Source organism: Ascaphus truei, chromosome 16, assembly GCF_040206685.1.
Source record: "Ascaphus truei isolate aAscTru1 chromosome 16, aAscTru1.hap1, whole genome shotgun sequence".
Classification (NCBI taxonomy): domain Eukaryota; kingdom Metazoa; phylum Chordata; class Amphibia; order Anura; family Ascaphidae; genus Ascaphus; species Ascaphus truei.
Window position 1 is genome coordinate 34,495,223 of NC_134498.1, and position 19,031 is coordinate 34,514,253.

General features: G+C 45.4%; 1 protein-coding gene across 4 annotated transcripts in view; it reads left to right on the top strand.

Annotated features, from left to right (window-relative positions):
* Positions 1-19,031, top strand: part of AGTR2 (angiotensin II receptor type 2) — a 33,391-nt gene that overhangs the window by 12,289 nt on the left and 2,071 nt on the right. For 2 of the 4 annotated variants that reach the window (XM_075573135.1, XM_075573134.1), the window contains exon 2: positions 11,483-12,944. The exons of 1 other annotated variant lie outside the window; for it this stretch is intronic. In XM_075573135.1, the coding sequence (XP_075429250.1) occupies positions 11,526-12,620 (1,095 nt within the window). In that variant the 5' untranslated portion in view covers positions 11,483-11,525 and the 3' untranslated portion in view covers positions 12,621-12,944. Of the gene's footprint in view, positions 1-10,299; positions 10,401-11,482; positions 12,945-19,031 lie in introns of those variants that run through there. One more of the 4 variants, XM_075573133.1, reaches the window with a different exon arrangement.

The following is a 19,031-nucleotide window of genomic DNA, read 5'->3' on the forward strand; positions in this document are numbered from 1 at the left end:
GGCCATTTTTTTTTCGCGAACCCGTTAGTAACGCGGTGGTCTCGGGGTGGACCCCGAGACCCGTGTTATAACGGGGTTTAGCTGTATCTTGTATTTTTAAGACAAATGGTAACCGCATTAACTCCTGAAGCACCAGATTGATTAAAATTCTTCATATCTCGTGATATTATCATGGCAGGCGCATTTAGAATACGCTGGCAAGTAATAGCGGTTAATAAATCCCTCTTCTGGGTGATGACGTGTGCAGCTTGCCACTGAAAATAACCTGATGCTGGAATAATGTAGCCAGCTCACAGTGATTTATTTATCCCACAAAGCTTTCATAATCCAAATGTTCTCACCGGGCTGGATTTTCATATTCTTTAAATATTATGATCTCCTTGAAAGATGGAAACCTGCCCCGATATCCAACGCTACTTGTTGCTTTTAGTAAAAGCAACACTTGTAAAATAGGAAGGGGTTGAAGCTTGGGCAGTTTCTGGGTACTTAGTGGGGCTGATACAACACCGTAACGTATCTTTTGAAAGTGCTAGGCAGAACGGATTCTACATTGTTCTCACAGTAAATGTGTCCCAAACCAAAACCAGTCTTGGCTTATAGAAACAATAGGTGGTCACTAATGTGCTTAGCATCACAGAGGGTGGTAGAATGATCTGTAGATTTTAAGCAGTGGTAGATTTACCATTAGGCCCGGTAGGTTCGGGCAGCGTTGCCATGGTAACACGATGTCATTACGTCATTTGAGGGCATAACGTCACATTGTCATGGCAACGAGACGCCGTGTGATGTCATGTTGGTGGCGTCTGCGGCGTTATTTGACTCTGGGATTCTAATGGAGAAGGAGGGCGGCAGCAAAGAGGCGGCCACCACATGTAAGCGACTTCCCATCTGGCCTGATAGGCCCAAGAGCACGACAAATGTATATGGGGGTGGACATTTTTGCCGCCCCATAATGTTGCCGCCCTAGGCCCGAGTCTAATGGGAAATCCGACACTGGGTCTGGGCTTAGGGCAGCAAATTTCCCAAAATACACAGAGGCCCTGCTCTCTTCCCTCCCCACTGATTGCCGGGGGAGAGAGCGGGGACTCTGTAAAGATCTTACCTTCTCCTTCGTCCGGCCCTCCTTAGTCAGCGTCTAATGATGCCATGTGACGTCAGGCCGTGATTATACTAGATATCGCCAGCAAACAAATAGCTGAAATCCGGTGAAGGTTCACATAGCAGCGCGCCGCCTTGGGCTGCAGGGCGGCCTCTCCTGAAGAGATTTTCCATATTGTTTTTGGCAGGCGACGGCCGCGTCACGTGAGCGGATAAGCCAATGAGGGCGAACCTCTCATAGCCACGCCTCCTCTGCATCTCTTCTCTCCTGTCTCCCCTGTATGATCAATTGGAAATCCTCCCAGAGGAGGTCTAGGCGCCGCACAACCGTAGATGAAGAATATGAAGAAGGCTGATGTAGTGACTGTAAAAATACTTTATTGGCACAGCGTGCAAACGGATCCTCTGACGCGTTTCAGCCTGTCAGGCCTTTGTCAAAGAGTGATCCGTTTGCTTGAAAGACATCCACTTATAGTCTGTAATAGCTACAACACCTGTATACCTGCCCAAAATAAATGAGCCACAGGTGCATACCATCCTGTCACGAGAGCTTGCGACAGGCTGTAATTTTACACCAAAAACTATATATAAATATATATATATACCTGGGTTTGAACTGGGACGAGACTTAGATATGATAAATAGAATTTATTCCTTGATAAAGGTGAACACAACAGATTATACAATAACAGGCAAAATATAGACACTTACTTAAAGATTATGGCAAAAAAGCCAGCAGGATCACAGCCTGCCACTTCTCCCATTTGAGTTGACATCACAGCAAAACAGGTAGGACGCATGCATGCATGAAGATCATTTGCATGAAGAACAATGAACAGCATGAACAACACTTGATAGAGGGTGGACAGCTAGTTTATATACCGTTTGTCCCTCTATCTGTAACCTTAGGTGCCGAGACGGCTAGCAAATGTCCCTTGGAAGCTTTTGAAGCTCATTTTGGGACTTCCAGCTTGGGGTAGCCCCCCCATCAATAAACCCTTTGAAGCAGGGAGGACATTTGTCATGTTCACTCCTGCAGGAAACCTTGGTGTGTAAATGTGAGTTACCACGTTTACAAAGACATCCTCTTCCCTGCTCATTATCATAGCAGGGGGGCTGCAGTTTCTCAGAACTTCAACTAAAATTCCATATTTACTGCAAATCATTGCATAACTTGAGTTCAGTAAAACATACAGTCAGGTGAGATATATTACTGCATTCTGTGACACCTGACGTTCATAGAGAGACCCAACATTACATTGTAATATGAAAATTAATAGAGATATTAATATCTGGCATTTCGTAACAGGTAAATGTACAAGGTTTAGCCTCAAAACGATGGGCTACATCCAACGGATACACATATGTAATTCTTATCCTTTTCAGCCAAGGACATCTCATAGTATTCTTATATTTAATAAAGTTACTCACTTTTGATATCCTGTTGGGGGTAGCCCCCCCCCTGGCCCCATCAATAAAACCTTTTGAAGTGGGCTATTGCTCCTTGCATAAACAATTCCCCTGGGAAGCCAGGCTCCAATCTGGCCAATTCACACCTCCCTTTTGATATGCACTGGGAGAGAGGAAGCGTGCATAGGCAAGTGACTAGACTCAGATGAGGCAAACCATTTGGTTTCTGGACATTTCCACAAACTGCAAAAAGTCACTTTATCAAAAATATATGTCCCCCATCTGCATCTATCATGTGGGGTGCTAAAACCTTCTCTTCTCTAAGACCCCAGCTCAGAATACCTCGCTGGCAGGCAAGACAGGTTAAAATATTCCCCCCCTTTCCCCTCATGTTCCAGACATCACTTACACTCTGACACAGGCAGTTGCAGGCCCATGAGGCAAAGGGAATACACAGATAACGCATTAACTAGCCCACTGGGCTTACACAGTTAACCCCTGATGACCCAGTGTGTGTGCTATGCAAACACTGATTAACCCAGACATTACAATGGGACAGGGAAACAGGGGAAAATACATTTACACAGGGGAATAAGCATTTTCATGTTATTTAACAAGGGTTAAGTCACAGTTCTGGGCCTCAGCCCAGTTAACCCCTTGTCTCCCGGGCGAGGTTAGAGGGGGGCCCTTGGGGGGTAACCCCGTTAATCCCGGGCCAAACCCTCACTACCGTCACACATCCCACAACCATCACATGAATGTACAACTTAAAAACAGTGAGAATAAAATGATAATGAGCAACAATACTGTTATACAGAAATGCATGTATCATAATATCATGAAAAATATGCCTAACGAAAAATCAATAATCAATTGGTCACACTTAAAAACACGATTGATTGAAGCAATATGCACGCAATTGCCAAATTGGAATAATGAATGTATAATATCAAAAAAACACCCAAATATATAGAACGAAATATCATAAGAGACAATGAAATGACTTGTAGTATCATATTGTTGAAAAAAGGTAGAACATGTAACAACTTAACACATAGTAGATCTTCATAAACATGATCATAATAAATTGTACCAAAAGATAATACAAAGTAGCATATAAAGCCATATAGATATATTCTGGGAAGAGAGAAGGGGGGAGTAAAGTGGGGGGGGGGGGGGTTGGGGGGGGAAAGGAAAGGGAAAAGGGGGGGGGGGAAGAGGGGGAGGGGAAAGGGAAAAGGATAGGGTGATGGAAGGGCTGAACGGATGGGAAGGAATGAATGAAAAGGGTGAACATATAAAAATTAATCACAAAGAAAATGTTTCAATTCCCATTCAATGTTCAAACCATGAGGTTGTAAGGTATTAAGAGAAAAAATCCATGACATTTCTTTTTTGTTTAAACGATTCAACCTGTCACCTCCTCTAGCGTTAATAGAAACATGTAACATGTAAACAGCAAAGAATGTAAAATTCTTAAGTCCACCAAGTGGACATTGTACAAAATGTTTAGACAGTGGGTGAAGTAGATCTTGTTTGTTAATTAATCTAATATGTTCTGAAATTCTAATATATAGGGATCTGATTGTCCTGCCCACATATTTGTATTTGCATCCACATGTGATGACATAAATAACTTGACTAGTTTGACAGTTGATGAATGTATTGATCCTGTATTTGCTATTCGTAAACAATGTGTGTACTCTTTTCGTAGGTATGGCAAATTTACAATATTTACAAAAACCCCATCTGTAGAATCCCTTTGGTATATTACCTATATGGGATTGACATGATGATTTAAACATACTCCTGGAGATAGATGAAGCTAATGTATTGGCGGCCGTCTCCTGAAGAGATTTTCCAAATTGTTTTTGGCAGGCGACGGCTGTGTCACGTGAGCGGATCAGCCAATGAGGGCGAACCGCTCATGGCCACGCCTACTCTGCATCTCTTCTCTCCTGTCTCCCCTGTATGACCAAGATGCCGCTCGGCGGCAGCGCAGGGTGATGTCACCGGATTGCGCTGCTGCTCAGAGGCATCTGGTATAATAAAGGCCTTACCATGGTGACGCGAAGCTATGTGACGTCGCAGCATCATTTGATGCTGACGGAGGGTGGCGTGAAGGAGGTGCGCGGCACCAGGTGAGTGCCTAATGGCGGCATTTTTGTAAATCCGCCACTGATTGTAAGCTCTCCGGGGCAGGGATTTCCTTTCCTATTGTCTGATCTTGTTCGTTGAATTTATTGTACTATAATTCCCTGAATTGTATTGTCTCATGTAAAGTGCTAAGTACAGCTGTGGGCGTTATATAAATAAAGACATCATACATACATACACTTCAGGTAAAGGCTCACATTATAGTGTAAGAGTGCTTCAACGTACACAACACAGGTGTAAGAATTGTAATGAAATGCCTGAAGTTATACCAAATGCCATAACTGCTACATATGCATTAGCACGTTATAATGAGCACATTAGCCTTTTTTACCCATTCACACTAACATGTTTTATTCAATGCTCTGAACCCTTTCATTGTTCGATGGGCCTGCGACACAGGGCTATGTTCTGCCATGCGTTTAAATGTCCCTCTGCCGATGAAAGGGTTAAGGAGATTGTGTAGAAACTGACTTTAGTTCATTCCTAATTATGTATAACTACAAGATGTTTAATAATCTCTGTAGCTCCAGGGGGTTTAGCCCCACTTTCTTAAAAGATCCAAACACGAGAATCGAGTTATTGACCCGAGTCCGATCATTTCAAAGTTTAGGTTCTGATAAATGGTATTGAGACGATGTAAACACCATTTATACCACACCAGCACGTAACACCGTATCGTATATACTCTCTTCAGACAGCAAACCTGGCACTTCAGTATATTTAATTCCACTGGCTACTCCCATAACTCAACCCTTTCTGCTTCCTCACACATGACCTTTGCTAGTCAAAGTGCTCGTGACAGATGACCTTGAAGGCTCCTCAGATAATGAGAGCGCAGAAAGTTCTGGGCCTTTGGTGTCTGACTTCATAACTGTGAATTCTCTAACTCAGCGTTTCCCAAATGGTGGGTCACGACCCGGCACCGGGCCACGGCACCAAAATTGCCGGGTCGCAGCGAGGCTGGCCGCGCGGTGTCCGCTCAAGTTAACAAAAATGGCGGAGATTCCCCCCGCGGTCCCGTGCGCATGCGCAGGGCAAGCAGGGCCCGCTCCCTTCCTCCCCCCCACTCCCTACGTGGGACGGAGGAGGAAGTACCAGCTCCTACTGCGGCCTGCTTCCCCCCCGCGGCCAGCTTCCCGAGCTCACCTCCCGTGGCACCCCCTCCCGAGCCCACCTCCCGTGCCCCCAAGCCCACCTCCTGTCCCGGGCAGCAGGGGATGTCGGGGGCAGCAGGGGAAAGTGTCCGGCGGCAAGGTAAGTCACCCCACCCAGTCACTGTCACCCACCCAGTCACTGTCACCCACCCAGTCACTGTCACCCACCCAGTCACTGTCACCCACCCAGTCACTGTCAAGTCACTGTCACCCAGTGACTCTCTCCCACCCAGTCACTGTCACCCAGTCACTGTCTCCCACCCACCCAGTAACTGTCACCCACCCACCCAGTCACTGCCACCCACCCAAGTGTCCCAGTTCCCTCCTCCCACCCAGTCCCAGTTCCCCACCCCTCCCACCCAGTCCCAGTTCCCCACTCCCTCCCACCCAGTCCCAGTTCCCCCCTCCCTCCCACCCAGTCCCAGTTCCCCCCTCCCTCCCACCCAGTCCCAGTTCCCCCCTCCCTCCCACCCAGTCCCAGTTCCCCCCTCCCTCCCACCCACTCCCAGTTCCCCCCTCCCTCCCACCCAGTCCCAGTTCCCCCCTCCCTCCCACCCAGTCCCAGTTCCCCCCTCCCTCCCACCCAGTCCCAGTTCCCCCCTCCCTCCCACCCAGTCCCAGTTCCCCCCTCCCACCCAGTCCCAGTTCCCCCCTCCCACCCAGTCCAAGTTCCCCCCTCCCACCCAGTCCCAGTTCCACCCACCCAGTCCCAGTACCCCCCTCCCTCCCACCCAGTCCCAGTTCCCCCCTCCCACCCACCCAGTCCCAATTCCCCCCACCCACCCAGTCCCAATTCCCCCCTCCCACCCACCCAGTCCCAATTCCCCCCTCCCACCCACCCAGTCCCAATTCCCCCCTCCCACCCACCCAGTCCCAGTTCCCCCCCTCCCACCCACCCAGTCCCAGTTCCCCCCCTCCCACCCACCCAGTCCCAGTTCCCCCCCTCCCACCCACCCAGTCCCAGTTCCCCCCTCCCACCCACCCAGTCCCTGTCACCCAGTCACTGTCTCCCACCCACCCAGTAACTGTCACCCACCCACCCAGTCACTGCCACCCACCCAAGTGTCCCAGTTCCCTCCTCCCACCCAGTCCCAGTTCCCCACCCCTCCCACCCAGTCCCAGTTCCCCACTCCCTCCCACCCAGTCCCAGTTCCCCCCTCCCTCCCACCCAGTCCCCCCCTCCCTCCCACCCAGTCCCCCCCTCCCTCCCACCCAGTCCCAGTTCCCCCCTCCCTCCCACCCAGTCCCAGTTCCCCCCTCCCTCCCACCCAGTCCCAGTTCCCCCCTCCCTCCCACCCAGTCCCAGTTCCCCCCTCCCTCCCACCGTCCCAGTTCCCCCCTCCCACCCAGTCCCAGTTCCCCCTCCCACCCAGTCCCAGTTCCCCCCTCCCACCCAGTCCCAGTTCCCCCCTCCCACCCAGTCCAAGTTCCCCCCTCCCACCCAGTCCCAGTTCCTCCCACCCACCCAGTCCCAGTACCCCCCTCCCTCCCACCCAGTCCCAGTTCCCCCCTCCCACCCACCCAGTCCCAATTCCCCCCTCCCACCCACCCAGTCCTAATTCCCCCCTCCCACCCACCCAGTCCCAATTCCCCCCTCCCACCCACCCAGTCCCAGTTCCCCCCCTACCACCCACACAGTCCCAGTTCCCCCCTCCCACCCACACAGTCCCAGTTCCCCCCTCCCACCCACCCAGTCCCAGTTCCCCCCTCCCACCCACCCAGTCCCAGTTCCCCCCTCCCACCCACCCAGTCCCAGTTCCCCCCTCCCACCCACCCAGTTCCCCCCTCCCACCCACCCAGTTCCCCCCTCCCACCCAGTCCCCCCTCCCACCCAGTCCCAGTTCCCCCCACCCACCCAGTTCCCCCTCCCACCCACACAGTCCCAGTTCCCCCCTCCCACCCACCCAGTCCCAGTTCCCCCCTCCCCCCTCCCACCCACCCAGTCCCAGTTCCCCCCTCCCCCCTCCCACCCACCCAGTCCCAGTTCCCCCCTCCCACCCACCCAGTCCCAGTTCCCCCCTCCCACCCACCCAGTCCCAGTTCCCCCCTCCCACCCACCCAGTCCCAGTTCCCCCCTCCCACCCACCCAGTCCCAGTTCCCCCCTCCCACCCAGTCCCAGTTCCCCCCTCCCACACACACACCCAGTCCCAGTTCCCCCCTCCCACCCACCCAGTCCCAGTTCCCCCCTCCCACCCACCCAGTCCCAGTTCCCCCCTCCCACCCACCCAGTCCCAGTTCCCCCCTCCCACCCAGTCCCAGTTCCCCCCTCCAACCCACCCAGTCCCAGTTCCCCCCTCCCACCCACCCAGTCCCCCCCTCCCACCCACCCAGTTCCCGCCTCCCACCCACCCAGTTCCCCCCTCCCACACACCCAGTCCCAGTTCCCCCCTCCCACACACCCAGTCCCAGTTCCCCCCTCCCACACACCCAGTCCCAGTTCCCAGAGTCCCAGTTCCCCCCTCCCACCCACCCAGTTCTCCCCTCCCACCGTCCCAGTCCCCCCCTCCCACCCAGTCCCCCCCTCCCACCCACCCAGTCCCAGTCCCCCTCTCCAGTCACTCACATCCGTCATTGCCTGTAATTCACTGTTTGTGTCTGTGTGCGTATAGGGGAGAGCAAGTGTGTGTGTGTGTGTGTGTGTATCAGTGGCTGTGTGTGTGTATCAGTGGCTGTGTGTGTGTGTATCAGTGGCTGTGTGTGTGTGTATCAGTGGCTGTGTGTGTGTGTATCAGTGGCTGTGTGGCTGTGTGTGTATCAGTGGCTGTATGTGTGTGTGTATCAGTGGCTGTGTGTGTGTGTATCAGTGGCTGTGTGTGTGTCTGTGCAGGCCCTATAGGCCAGTATAGGCGATAATTTTTTTTAGTGGGTCACGAAGGAGAAGTTCAAAAATAACCGGGTCACGGGAAAAAAAGTTTGTGAAACCCTGCTCTAACTTATAAATGGGACACATAGTGCTGCCTTTTCCCCCCCTACCTCTCCTGCATCTTACTGGCTTCAACCTCCTTTTTTTTTTTTCTTCTTAACATGAACTTCTCTTGTTTTCTTCCAAAAACTACATTAGTCAGCAGCTTTATCGCACACCCCCGGGGGTTGGACTTGGTAATCACATCAGAAAAGACACTGGACGGCTGCCTAGTATTTTGTACTTAAGTTTCATTCTGGAACATTCTGAAATATTGCAGGATTTTTAGAGGCACCTACAATAGTTTATAAGCAACTCCTGCACTGTCCATTCCTTGAAAACTGAAGCTACGATTTTGTGGACATAGTCTTGTGGAAATAAATTGGTAGAAACAGGAGACAGACAGAGTCCCCCGGGGGGCAGATCGGAAGACACCATTTTTTTAAATACATGCATGGCTGATTGTAAATAATTTGCTTGTTACCAAACTAAAGAAACGGTAATTTGCTATTCAATTGGCTCGAGGAGATGTCTTTTTTTGTAACATCAATGTATTCGAGTATATTAATATGTCCAATTTGTGTCATGGAGTAATGTAGGGAGCAGTCGTATAGAGTAAACTGGGGGGGAGAGGATGTATTCATGCAGAAAAGTATGTCCCTTTCCTTCGTTTTGCTATTTACAGTATATGAGGGGGGGGGGGGTGACAGATTAATAGATCTACTATGAACATAGGAAACCTGGTACACATGAAACATAAGACATTGATTTGCATGTAGACACTTTCATCTTGATATCAAACCGTTTCAGTGTATTGTGGGAGAGACCCCGAGACGACCCTTGGACCTGATTAAGAAGAATGACTCTAGAGCTGGTAAAATGTTGTAACTCCGGATGATTGGAAAGTAGAACTTTTGCCGCTTGTAGCCCACATGGCAATGGGTTGTATTTCCAACTCCCCCCCCCCCTCAACCTACGACACCCTGTGAGTTGTTGCTAGTTTAGTGGGTCTGATGGTTACATATAATGCCACTGTCTTGGCTATTTATGGGCTGTAGGGGTAGCTTAGTGGTAATGTCACTACCTTTTGAAACAGGTGGAGCTGGTTTGAAAACCAGTGTTGGCTCTCCTTGGGACCCTGGACATGTCACCCTGGACATGTCACCTTCAGCATCTCCCTCTGGCACTAAAACTAGATTGGAAGGTATTTCAGGCATAGATTTGTTGTGCCACTCAAAATAAAATAAAAAATGTCAAGTTTTCCTTGGATACTTGTTTCAAACTATTTAAAAAATAAACGGTTTACTGTCAGGGTCCAAGGGATTGAGAATTAGTGGCAGTGGTGTTAAATGTCTGTATTCCAGGGAGTTACAGTGACATGGGATAGGCCTGTAGATATGATTTCCCACTGACCCATAGGCAAGGACAACACCAATGTGTTATTTCTTACTTGATTTACTGCAAGTTCTTATACAATGTGAAATACGTAAACTCAAGCTGCAGTCTGTTGCTAGGTTGTTAGTGCCAAGAGTTTCTGTTCCAATGTTGGAGTGATGTTGGTTAACATCTCCCAGGGGAATAAACAGAGAATATAAGAGAGAAACCAGAAGTTTGCAGCCATTCCTCTCTGGCAGGATTGAATAAAGAAAGTCCGTACTTAAAGAACTTTTACATTGTGGTAAGCTATTTTAAAATCTGTGCATGGCATTTTCTCGGTGCACTACTAATTGTGTTATACATTAATTTAAAATAAAAGCACAATTTCAGGAACATTCAACACATTATTATATTTTGCGTATGTTTCATGTTTGGTTTAATATATAAAATGTCCCTACTTTTCAAAACCTAATGCTAAATAAGAATGTTTTTTTTTTAATACAAATATGGATTTACTTTGTTTGGTTTTCTTTGAGATACTTGACACTAATTTCTTTTGAGTACATCGTAGCCCCTCTATGTAACAAAACGCAATCGGCAATAAGAAGTTCAACATTATTTTCATATCAGTAATATTGGGTCACATTACTGGAAATCGTTTTTATACAACATGCAAGTGCTAGAAAACTGTGTTTATTTCCATTGAATAAAAATATAATAGAACAAATTCCAAAATGTGCTGCCAATGTGCCCTGTCATTTACCTTAAACGTTGAGCACTAATGCACTATATGCTGCATACTGTACGATGATTCGTGATTTCAAGAAGAGTGACTACTTGATATCTACAATATGCCGTACGGCTTTTTACTTTTAAATGCCAGGTGACTCCTATGTTAATTGAGGAGTTATAATGCATCACAGTGCTATGGACTGTAGTCCTTTTTGGCAGAAAAGAGGTTAATATAATGAATTGTATGTTCTTTGCACCCATTCCACTTTATTTGCAGCATGCATTTCCTATTTACAGTAGTAATGCATGGAATTCCATTGTAGGTTCCTGTAAGGTTGTGAGACAAGACAAATATAGAATAAGTATCTGTCGTCTCAATTTAGCATAGGTTGAACTTTATGGAGATACGTCTTTTTTCAACCTCATCTACTATGTAACTTTGTAACTGTGTAACTATGTAACATGCTGCAGTTGTGGTACAGCATTTGTAATTCCCAAGGAACCTATCAGCCTCTAAGCAGTCAATTATTTTGTGGAACAACATTGAAAAACACAGAGATTAAGCTCCTGTCCTGATCTGCTTAGTTATATACTGTATAAAGGTCTTTTATACATGTGTACATACAGTATGTTGTCTTTTGTATTTTACAGGAGAGAAGCTTGATGTTACGTCTCATTTCCACTCCCACTAAGTATGTGCTACAGTAACCACTCACTCCTCATCATCACGGAGAAAACATTTCAAGATATGTATTTCACATCTTCGAATCAATCTAGTGGCCAAACGCCTACTGCTTTATGCCTGAATGCTACACTTTCCGACTATCAATTTGAACTGATTCCAGTCATCTACGCCATCATTTTTACCATTGGCTTTATTGGGAACAGTGTGGTAATTACAGTGCTTTGTCTTCACGATGGCCCCAAGACAATTGCCAACATATATATTTTTAACTTGGCGGTGGCCGATTTGTTGTTCCTCGCAACATTGCCTCTGTGGGCAACGTATTACGCCTTTGGCTACAACTGGCTGTTTGGAAAGGTGATGTGCAAAATTTCTGGCTCACTTCTATCCCTCAATGTATTTGCCAGTATCTTCTTTATTAGTTGTATGAGTGTGGACCGATACCTAGCCATCGTTTACCCTCTTCGCTCACAAAGGAGAACCTTGCACCAAGCTTTTATTGTGGCAATAATTGTTTGGGGTCTAGCTGCTGTGTCCTCCCTCCCCACTTTTTATTTTCGCAATATATACTACATTGAGAGCTTGGGAGTTAACGCTTGCGTTATGGATTTTCCCCAAGGAAAATATTCAAGTTGGCATGTGGCAATAGCCCTACTGAAGATCATGCTCGGCTTCTTTTTTCCCATAATTGTGATTGGGACGTGTTATCTATTGATTGGTTTACATCTAAAGAACGCAAAGGGCCCTGTCATAAACAAGCAGAACAGAGACAGAGTCTTGAAAATGGTTGCTGCCGTTGTTGTGGCCTTTTTAATCTGCTGGCTGCCTTTCCATGTTCTGACCTTCTTGGATGCCCTTACCAGAATGAATATCATTAGTAATTGCAAAATTGTAACAGCTATTGAGACAGCGATGCCATTTACCATCTGCATGGGATTTTCAAACAGCTGCATTAATCCACTATTGTATTGCTTTGTTGGAAATCAATTCAGAGAGAATTTCAGGCATTTATTCGACTTTAGTATTTCCCAGCACATCAGCAGCAGGCAAAGCTCTTCAAGAAAGGAAAGTGTCTCTAAAGAAGCAGAACAAGCTGGACTGTGAGGGAATCTGAATGCACGACTGTTTGACATTGTCTATGGCAGTGCTTTTCAACAGGGGCTCCAAGGAACCCTTGGGTTCCCCGGGCATCCCTAACGGGTTCCCTGACATGTTCAGGTCATTTGAAAATTGGACCAAATACAGAATAATTTACAAAGCATCTGATCTCAGATGCTATTAGAGAGGGTTGGGGTTCCTTACAATGCATCTGATCTCAGAGTTGCTATTAGAGGGTTGGGGTTCCACAGAATTACACATAGGGTTCCTTAACCAAAAAAGTTTGGAAACCACTGGTCTACCAGTGATCAACCAATGAGAATAGTGTCTGCCTATAGCTAACACTAATATATATATATATATATATATATATATATTATATATATATATATATATATATATATATATATATATATATATATATATATATATATTAGTGTTAGCTATAGGCAGACACTATTCTCATTGTTTGATCATATGGAATTAATATGTACAATGCTCTTCTAGCAATGTTGCCATTGAAATTAATCTTGGATATCTGCAGGTTGCAATGCATTCTATTGGAGTGACTGTAAATCCCATATTGTCCTCTATATATCATACAAGTCTTAGTAAAGCAGAATGTAGTGCAACCTTCAATGAATGTTATTATATGTATACTGTCATGTACTTTATATAATGTAACATGTATCCCATTGCTTATCTTTAGATAAACGTTTTGAATATGCAAATACATCTACATCCTATTACCTCACAAGTTATATTTACAATATTTGTAAAAGTTAAATGTGAAATAAACCTTGTACATATGTTTGTCAGAATGCAGATTTTTAGATTGAAAACCCCTAAACCAGAGGTTCCTAACTCCAGTCCCCAAGGACCAGTAACAGTGCAGGTTTTATGTATACCCCGGCTTGAGCACAGGTGGTTCAGTCAAAATGATTGGGCCACCTGTGCTAATGTGAGGATAACCTTAAAACCTGCACTGGTAGTGCTCCTTGAGGACTAGAGTTGGGAACCTCTGCACCTAGAACCATTTAAGCACCTATACCTGAAGTTGTATCCGTATAGTTTTTGAGGAGTACAACCTGTCTGAAATCGAAATTCATGAGAGCAACTAGACCTTGTTTTTTATTTACTCAAATAGAATAACTGAACTTCTTTGTAACCTAAGACTTCACCATATAATTCAAGCAGATCATATTGTCTGTTGTTACCACGTAAGTGTCTGTGCAAGAAAAATCAGGGAAATGTGGCCACACAATATAAGGATCATCCTTACAAAGGGGTTCTAGTAATAGCTAACGACCGTTACGATATGCCAGAATATCTCCGTCTTTAACAAAATTCGCCTATCATTGTATGCGGGTCCTTGTGTCATACCGTAAACATGTCCAGTCATATGTTTTAGTTGATGCTTTACTGTAATATCCTAACACAAAAGTTTACAATGTTAGCACTATGCAATAATATTTGTTTCTAATAAACACATTTTTATATATATATTTTTTTTTTCTTGTTGATAAAAAAAAATCAATGCTATTTGTAAATGGTTTTAACTAATCCAAATAAAGGGGAGCGTTTTATAAATAGCACAATACATTATGATATATGTATTTTATTACTTGTGATCCCTATGGATTCATTGATGGTAAAAATCACTGAATTAAAGCGTTGTGTTTTCTAGTGACTTGCACTGCAGTGAATATGCCTGTATGTTCTATTCTGTTTATTTCCTCCACAATACTTACTTATTATTTCATGTAAATCCACTGCCTGATTTGTATGTCTTTCAAAACCTAAATTTACTGAGCTAAATGTTTTTAGGGAAAGAAAATGTTTGCAAAATATGGGTGTGAGATTTTTCTTGGGGGGATGGGGGGGAGGATGTGGCGTGGGCTGTTGCAGAGGCCCTGTGCCCTTCCTCAAGGCATTTAAATTACATGCCGGGGGGGGGGGGGGGGGGGGATCGCGTGAGGCCTCTGTAACTCAACTTACCACGATTCAGAAGGCTGGTGTGACGCGGCGTCAAATGATGCTGCAGGGTCATGTGATGTGACGTTACATGCCCGTCTCCATGGCAATGCGGCATCGACGTGACGTCACATGTCTCAGCGGCGTCATTTGATGCCGGCAAAAGAGGTGAGGGGGGCGTGAGCACTGGGGGGAGCTGGCGGGGGGGGGGGGGGGGGAGGGTGCAGCTCCAATAGTTTGCACACCCCTTGTGTGTAAGACACAGGGTACATCAGTTCCAAGCACCTCATGAATATTAGAAAATATCTGGTGCCAAAATTCGGAAATTATTGGGGCATTCGCACCAGACATGGGTCTCTATCTACAACTCCTCCAGCACCTATTGGGAACGTTCTGAAACGTTGTATGATGTAACCTCAATGTAACCATAAACCTACGTATACCAATGTATCAATGACTTTGCTCCAGTTATTGCACCGTGTGAGTCAGCTTGCTTTTTGAGATGCTTCAAAAGGAGGAGATGGTGAAAAGCTACATGACTTCAATCTGCATCGAAAAATTCCGCCGACTCTGAGGTGACTTTCTTGATTAAAAATCTTCCCCTGATGTAGGAAGCGGGAGTACAGATGCACTGGAGGAAAGTGCCCCAAATGTGTTAGCAAATATTTTTTTTATTTCACGTTTTTGGGAAATATTTTGCCAAGCCTCACAGAGCTAATAAATGCTAACATGCAGCAGGGATTGGAAAAAATGTCCCATGACCGAGGAAACGAGACCCTGAAAATGGGATTTTGAGGGAGGATCTCGGTTCCTCTCCTCTGCGCTATAAGCCCCATTTCAGGGGCTGGATTTCTCAGTTTTACAAAAAAAAAAAAAAAAAAATAAGTTTTGTGAAATTTCCCACTACAAAAATGGGTCAATTGTGCATTATTCGTGAATTTGGCCCCAAAATATGTACATCTTTAATCTGGAGCAACAAGCCTGGTACGTACAAGTATGACACGATTGTGAAATTAAAATTGATGCAGTGCATTGAAACATGTTTCCCTATGCGTTGAGACGTAGACCCCAGTTACGCTTGATTTTGATCAAATAATATATTTAATTTAGTTTTAATTTGTCTACCCCTATGTGCCATATATGGTCTATTCCTTAATCCTTTCACTGCAAAGGGTACAGGAATGGAAATCACTTTTTTTCCCCCCAACAAAAGTTTTTATTGGGTGCATGGTACAGACATATCACAATCTAACAACACGTTGTCTTACAATTCGATATCCACGACACTTCATTTTCCATCAAAATGATGGAAACCACTTTTTACCATTGGTCGTCATTTCATCACACGGAAAAAAAACCACTCCAGGATTCTTATTTTTCTAGCCTCCTGGCTGCAACTAATAGTACAGAATTGGCCACCTAAACCCAATGTGGTCATGTAGCATGTTCAAATATTACCTTGGATGTACATAGCATATTTTATACTGTTCTGTCTGGGTGTTAGTCATGTATCAGAAGGGGTTTGTCTACCAAAAGAACCAAATCACAAGGCAGAAGAAGTATGATATGTTTTTTATACACTCCGCTTAGCCCAGTTTTTAAGTGGTGTAATATGGAACATATCACGTTACGGTGTTGACCAGATTATTTTGGCTCGTAATCAGGCAGAATGCAGAGGTTTAAACAAAGTTTTATTTTGTCTGGAGCCAACAGGGAACAAAAGCATAGAAAGAGCAGTAACTCGTTAAAACGGGGAATACAGGAGACTCCTAGCTCACTCGATCAGTCTATTCCTGTATATCCCTGTAACTGGGGATGACTTACCTAGCAGCAGCCAATCAGGATGGAGGAAAACAGAGCCACCTAGCAAATGCCCTGCTCTGGGACATCGGAGAAACCTCGTGCAGCCTTTTGATCCTCCCACGAAACCCCAAGGTGCCACGGAACCCCGGTTGGGAAACACTCCAACAGGACAATAAGAAACTGTATTTATTTAGTATAGGTGTGTAGTGAAATTGAGATTTCCTTGACGGGGTTAGATGGCTTGAATCATTTTTTTTGATCAAAAGATGCAACTCAATGGCTTCTTTATTAGGTTTAAGATCAAAATGTAGGAATGGCCCTATGAAATTGCAAGTCATTTTGGAAGGAGCGCAGGAATTGTGCATTTGTTTTCCTTAAAAAAAAAAAAAAGACGGGTTGTGTGTTCCGAGCACGCGCGTTCTAAGTGAAACTTCTTTGTGTTTTGTCACTGAAATTGTATTTTGATGTTCTGCTTGCTTGCCTGCCTGATTGCATTTTCGTCTGCATGAACGACTTGGAGTGCTGTGTGACTTTTGAGCCAGAGGGGCGCACGCGCGCGATCATGCACACGCCTGATTGTGACGCATTTTTGTCTCCATGAAGGAGTTTTAGTCCTATGAGAACTTAGGTAGGTGCCAGCAAAGAAGTTTCACTTCAGAATGATCACTAACTGTTTAATTACTATCTACATAGGACATCCCGACTTTATAGTTCATGGGGCAAGACATTTAGGGGTCTATTTACAGGTACATAAGTCATCTAGCTGCAAAACGGGGAAAACTACTGCAAATAACAGTACTGGAAATAATCCCATTTGTAGGTATTTCATAATGTCCATAAAGTTTTTCACGGGTCTCCTCTTTTGGGGGCTTCTGTATACTTGTGTTGTTACCAGCACCTATACTTGTCATGTTTCCTGATTAAGCAGAGGTAGAAATAGAGATATTAATCTGGCTACCCCGAGAGGAGGAATAAAGAGATATCAAATATTTCTTCATATGTCTTATGGGGTCACCTTTACTACATTTTCCATTTGTGTCCATTTACCTCTCTCTGACTTATTCAACAGTTGTATCACTTTAAAGCTGCAGTTCAGTCTTTTTTTTTTTTTTTTTTTAATTTTCTTCTTCAATAGTATCATTTGGGCAATCTCTAATTACCTAAAGAACTGCATAGCTGTCGGTCAATTCGTTCTCCGTCTATTGATCGACAGAGTTTGGTGACATCTTTAAATATGGGGAATGGAAATCGTTGCTATAGGAACAAGCATGCTTTTAAAAATAGAATACAAGAAAATTGGTCTTTCAAAGTTGTTGTTTTTTAAAACAGAAAATGCTAAAAGTATTTTTTCTTACTACAGAACTGATTTATTAAAAAAAAAACACACATGCAGGATATTGCCTGAACTGCAGCTTTAAGCAATGTAGTTTCTTCAGTGGTTTAGTAAAGTGGACATAACGAGTTAAAGATAGAAGAGTAGGCAGGTGGCCTCAATTCCAGTCCTCAAGAACCCCCAACAGGTCAGGTTTTTGGGGGATATCTCAGCTTCAGCATACGTGGCTCAATCAGTGGCTTAGTCAACTGAGCCACTGATTGCGTCACCTGTGCTGAAGCTAAGGAAAAAAACCTGACCTGTTAGTGGTTTTGAGGAATGTTGTTGGGAATAGCGCGAGGCCTCTGTAAGCGCCGCGCCCCCCCAGTTTGCGCACCTCTGATATAGACAGAAGACAGACGAAAACATGTAGCTGAATAAGTGACGTCCCGTATAGTGAGTAATTTGTGCACGACATCACAGAAATGTGATGTCACAAAGGGCTAACTGCATATACTGTATACTACTCACAGTATTCCAGAACTTTCTGATGTCCTCCAGAAGGTTTTACATGCAGACTACTGGACCACCAGCATCCACTGAGGGTCAGATTACAGACAACGAAGCTACATGGGTATCAGCGCTACTGCTATGGAGCGTCATGGCACTGATTCTTGGAGCCATCTTTTTGAAGAAGGGCATATTTTTCAAGGTGATCAGTGTATAGAGGAGTCAGCTTAGTGTCATTGGGATGTAGCCACCAGCAGTGGAAGACACTGTGCTGACATTACGCATTGATGGCTTAACTCAATTACTTTCCTTGTATGCTATGTAACATACAACCAACTCCCCCAAAATATTAAACAACAGCAGGGTCGGAACAAGTGGACAGTGGGACCTGGGGGTTAAAACGTCCGGGGGCCTCCGGCCCTTTCTGATGCTTTTCCCCATAGTGCGCCACTTCAGAGCTATGAATTTTGGGACGAAATATGTTTCCTGTTCGGCTGTGATTGACAGCAGTGGAAAGTCATGTCCCAGAATCCTTAGTGGCAGCGATGCTGCTGCATTACAAGGGCCATCTCCTGACGTTTGAGCTGATCTGCATACATCCCATGCTGTACACTACTGCTGCTATAGAAGATCCTGACCCCTTTCTACCAGTTGTGTAGATCAATGCGGTTTATTATCTGACCTGCTGTAAGTAGGCACTGCTACAGAGCCAAGATTCGTTTGTTCTATCCAGATTGTTTTGATTTGCTGCACTATTATATGTTCTTTATTTTTTATGGTGTATCCCTGCTATCTTCGCTCCCTTCCCACCTTGGACA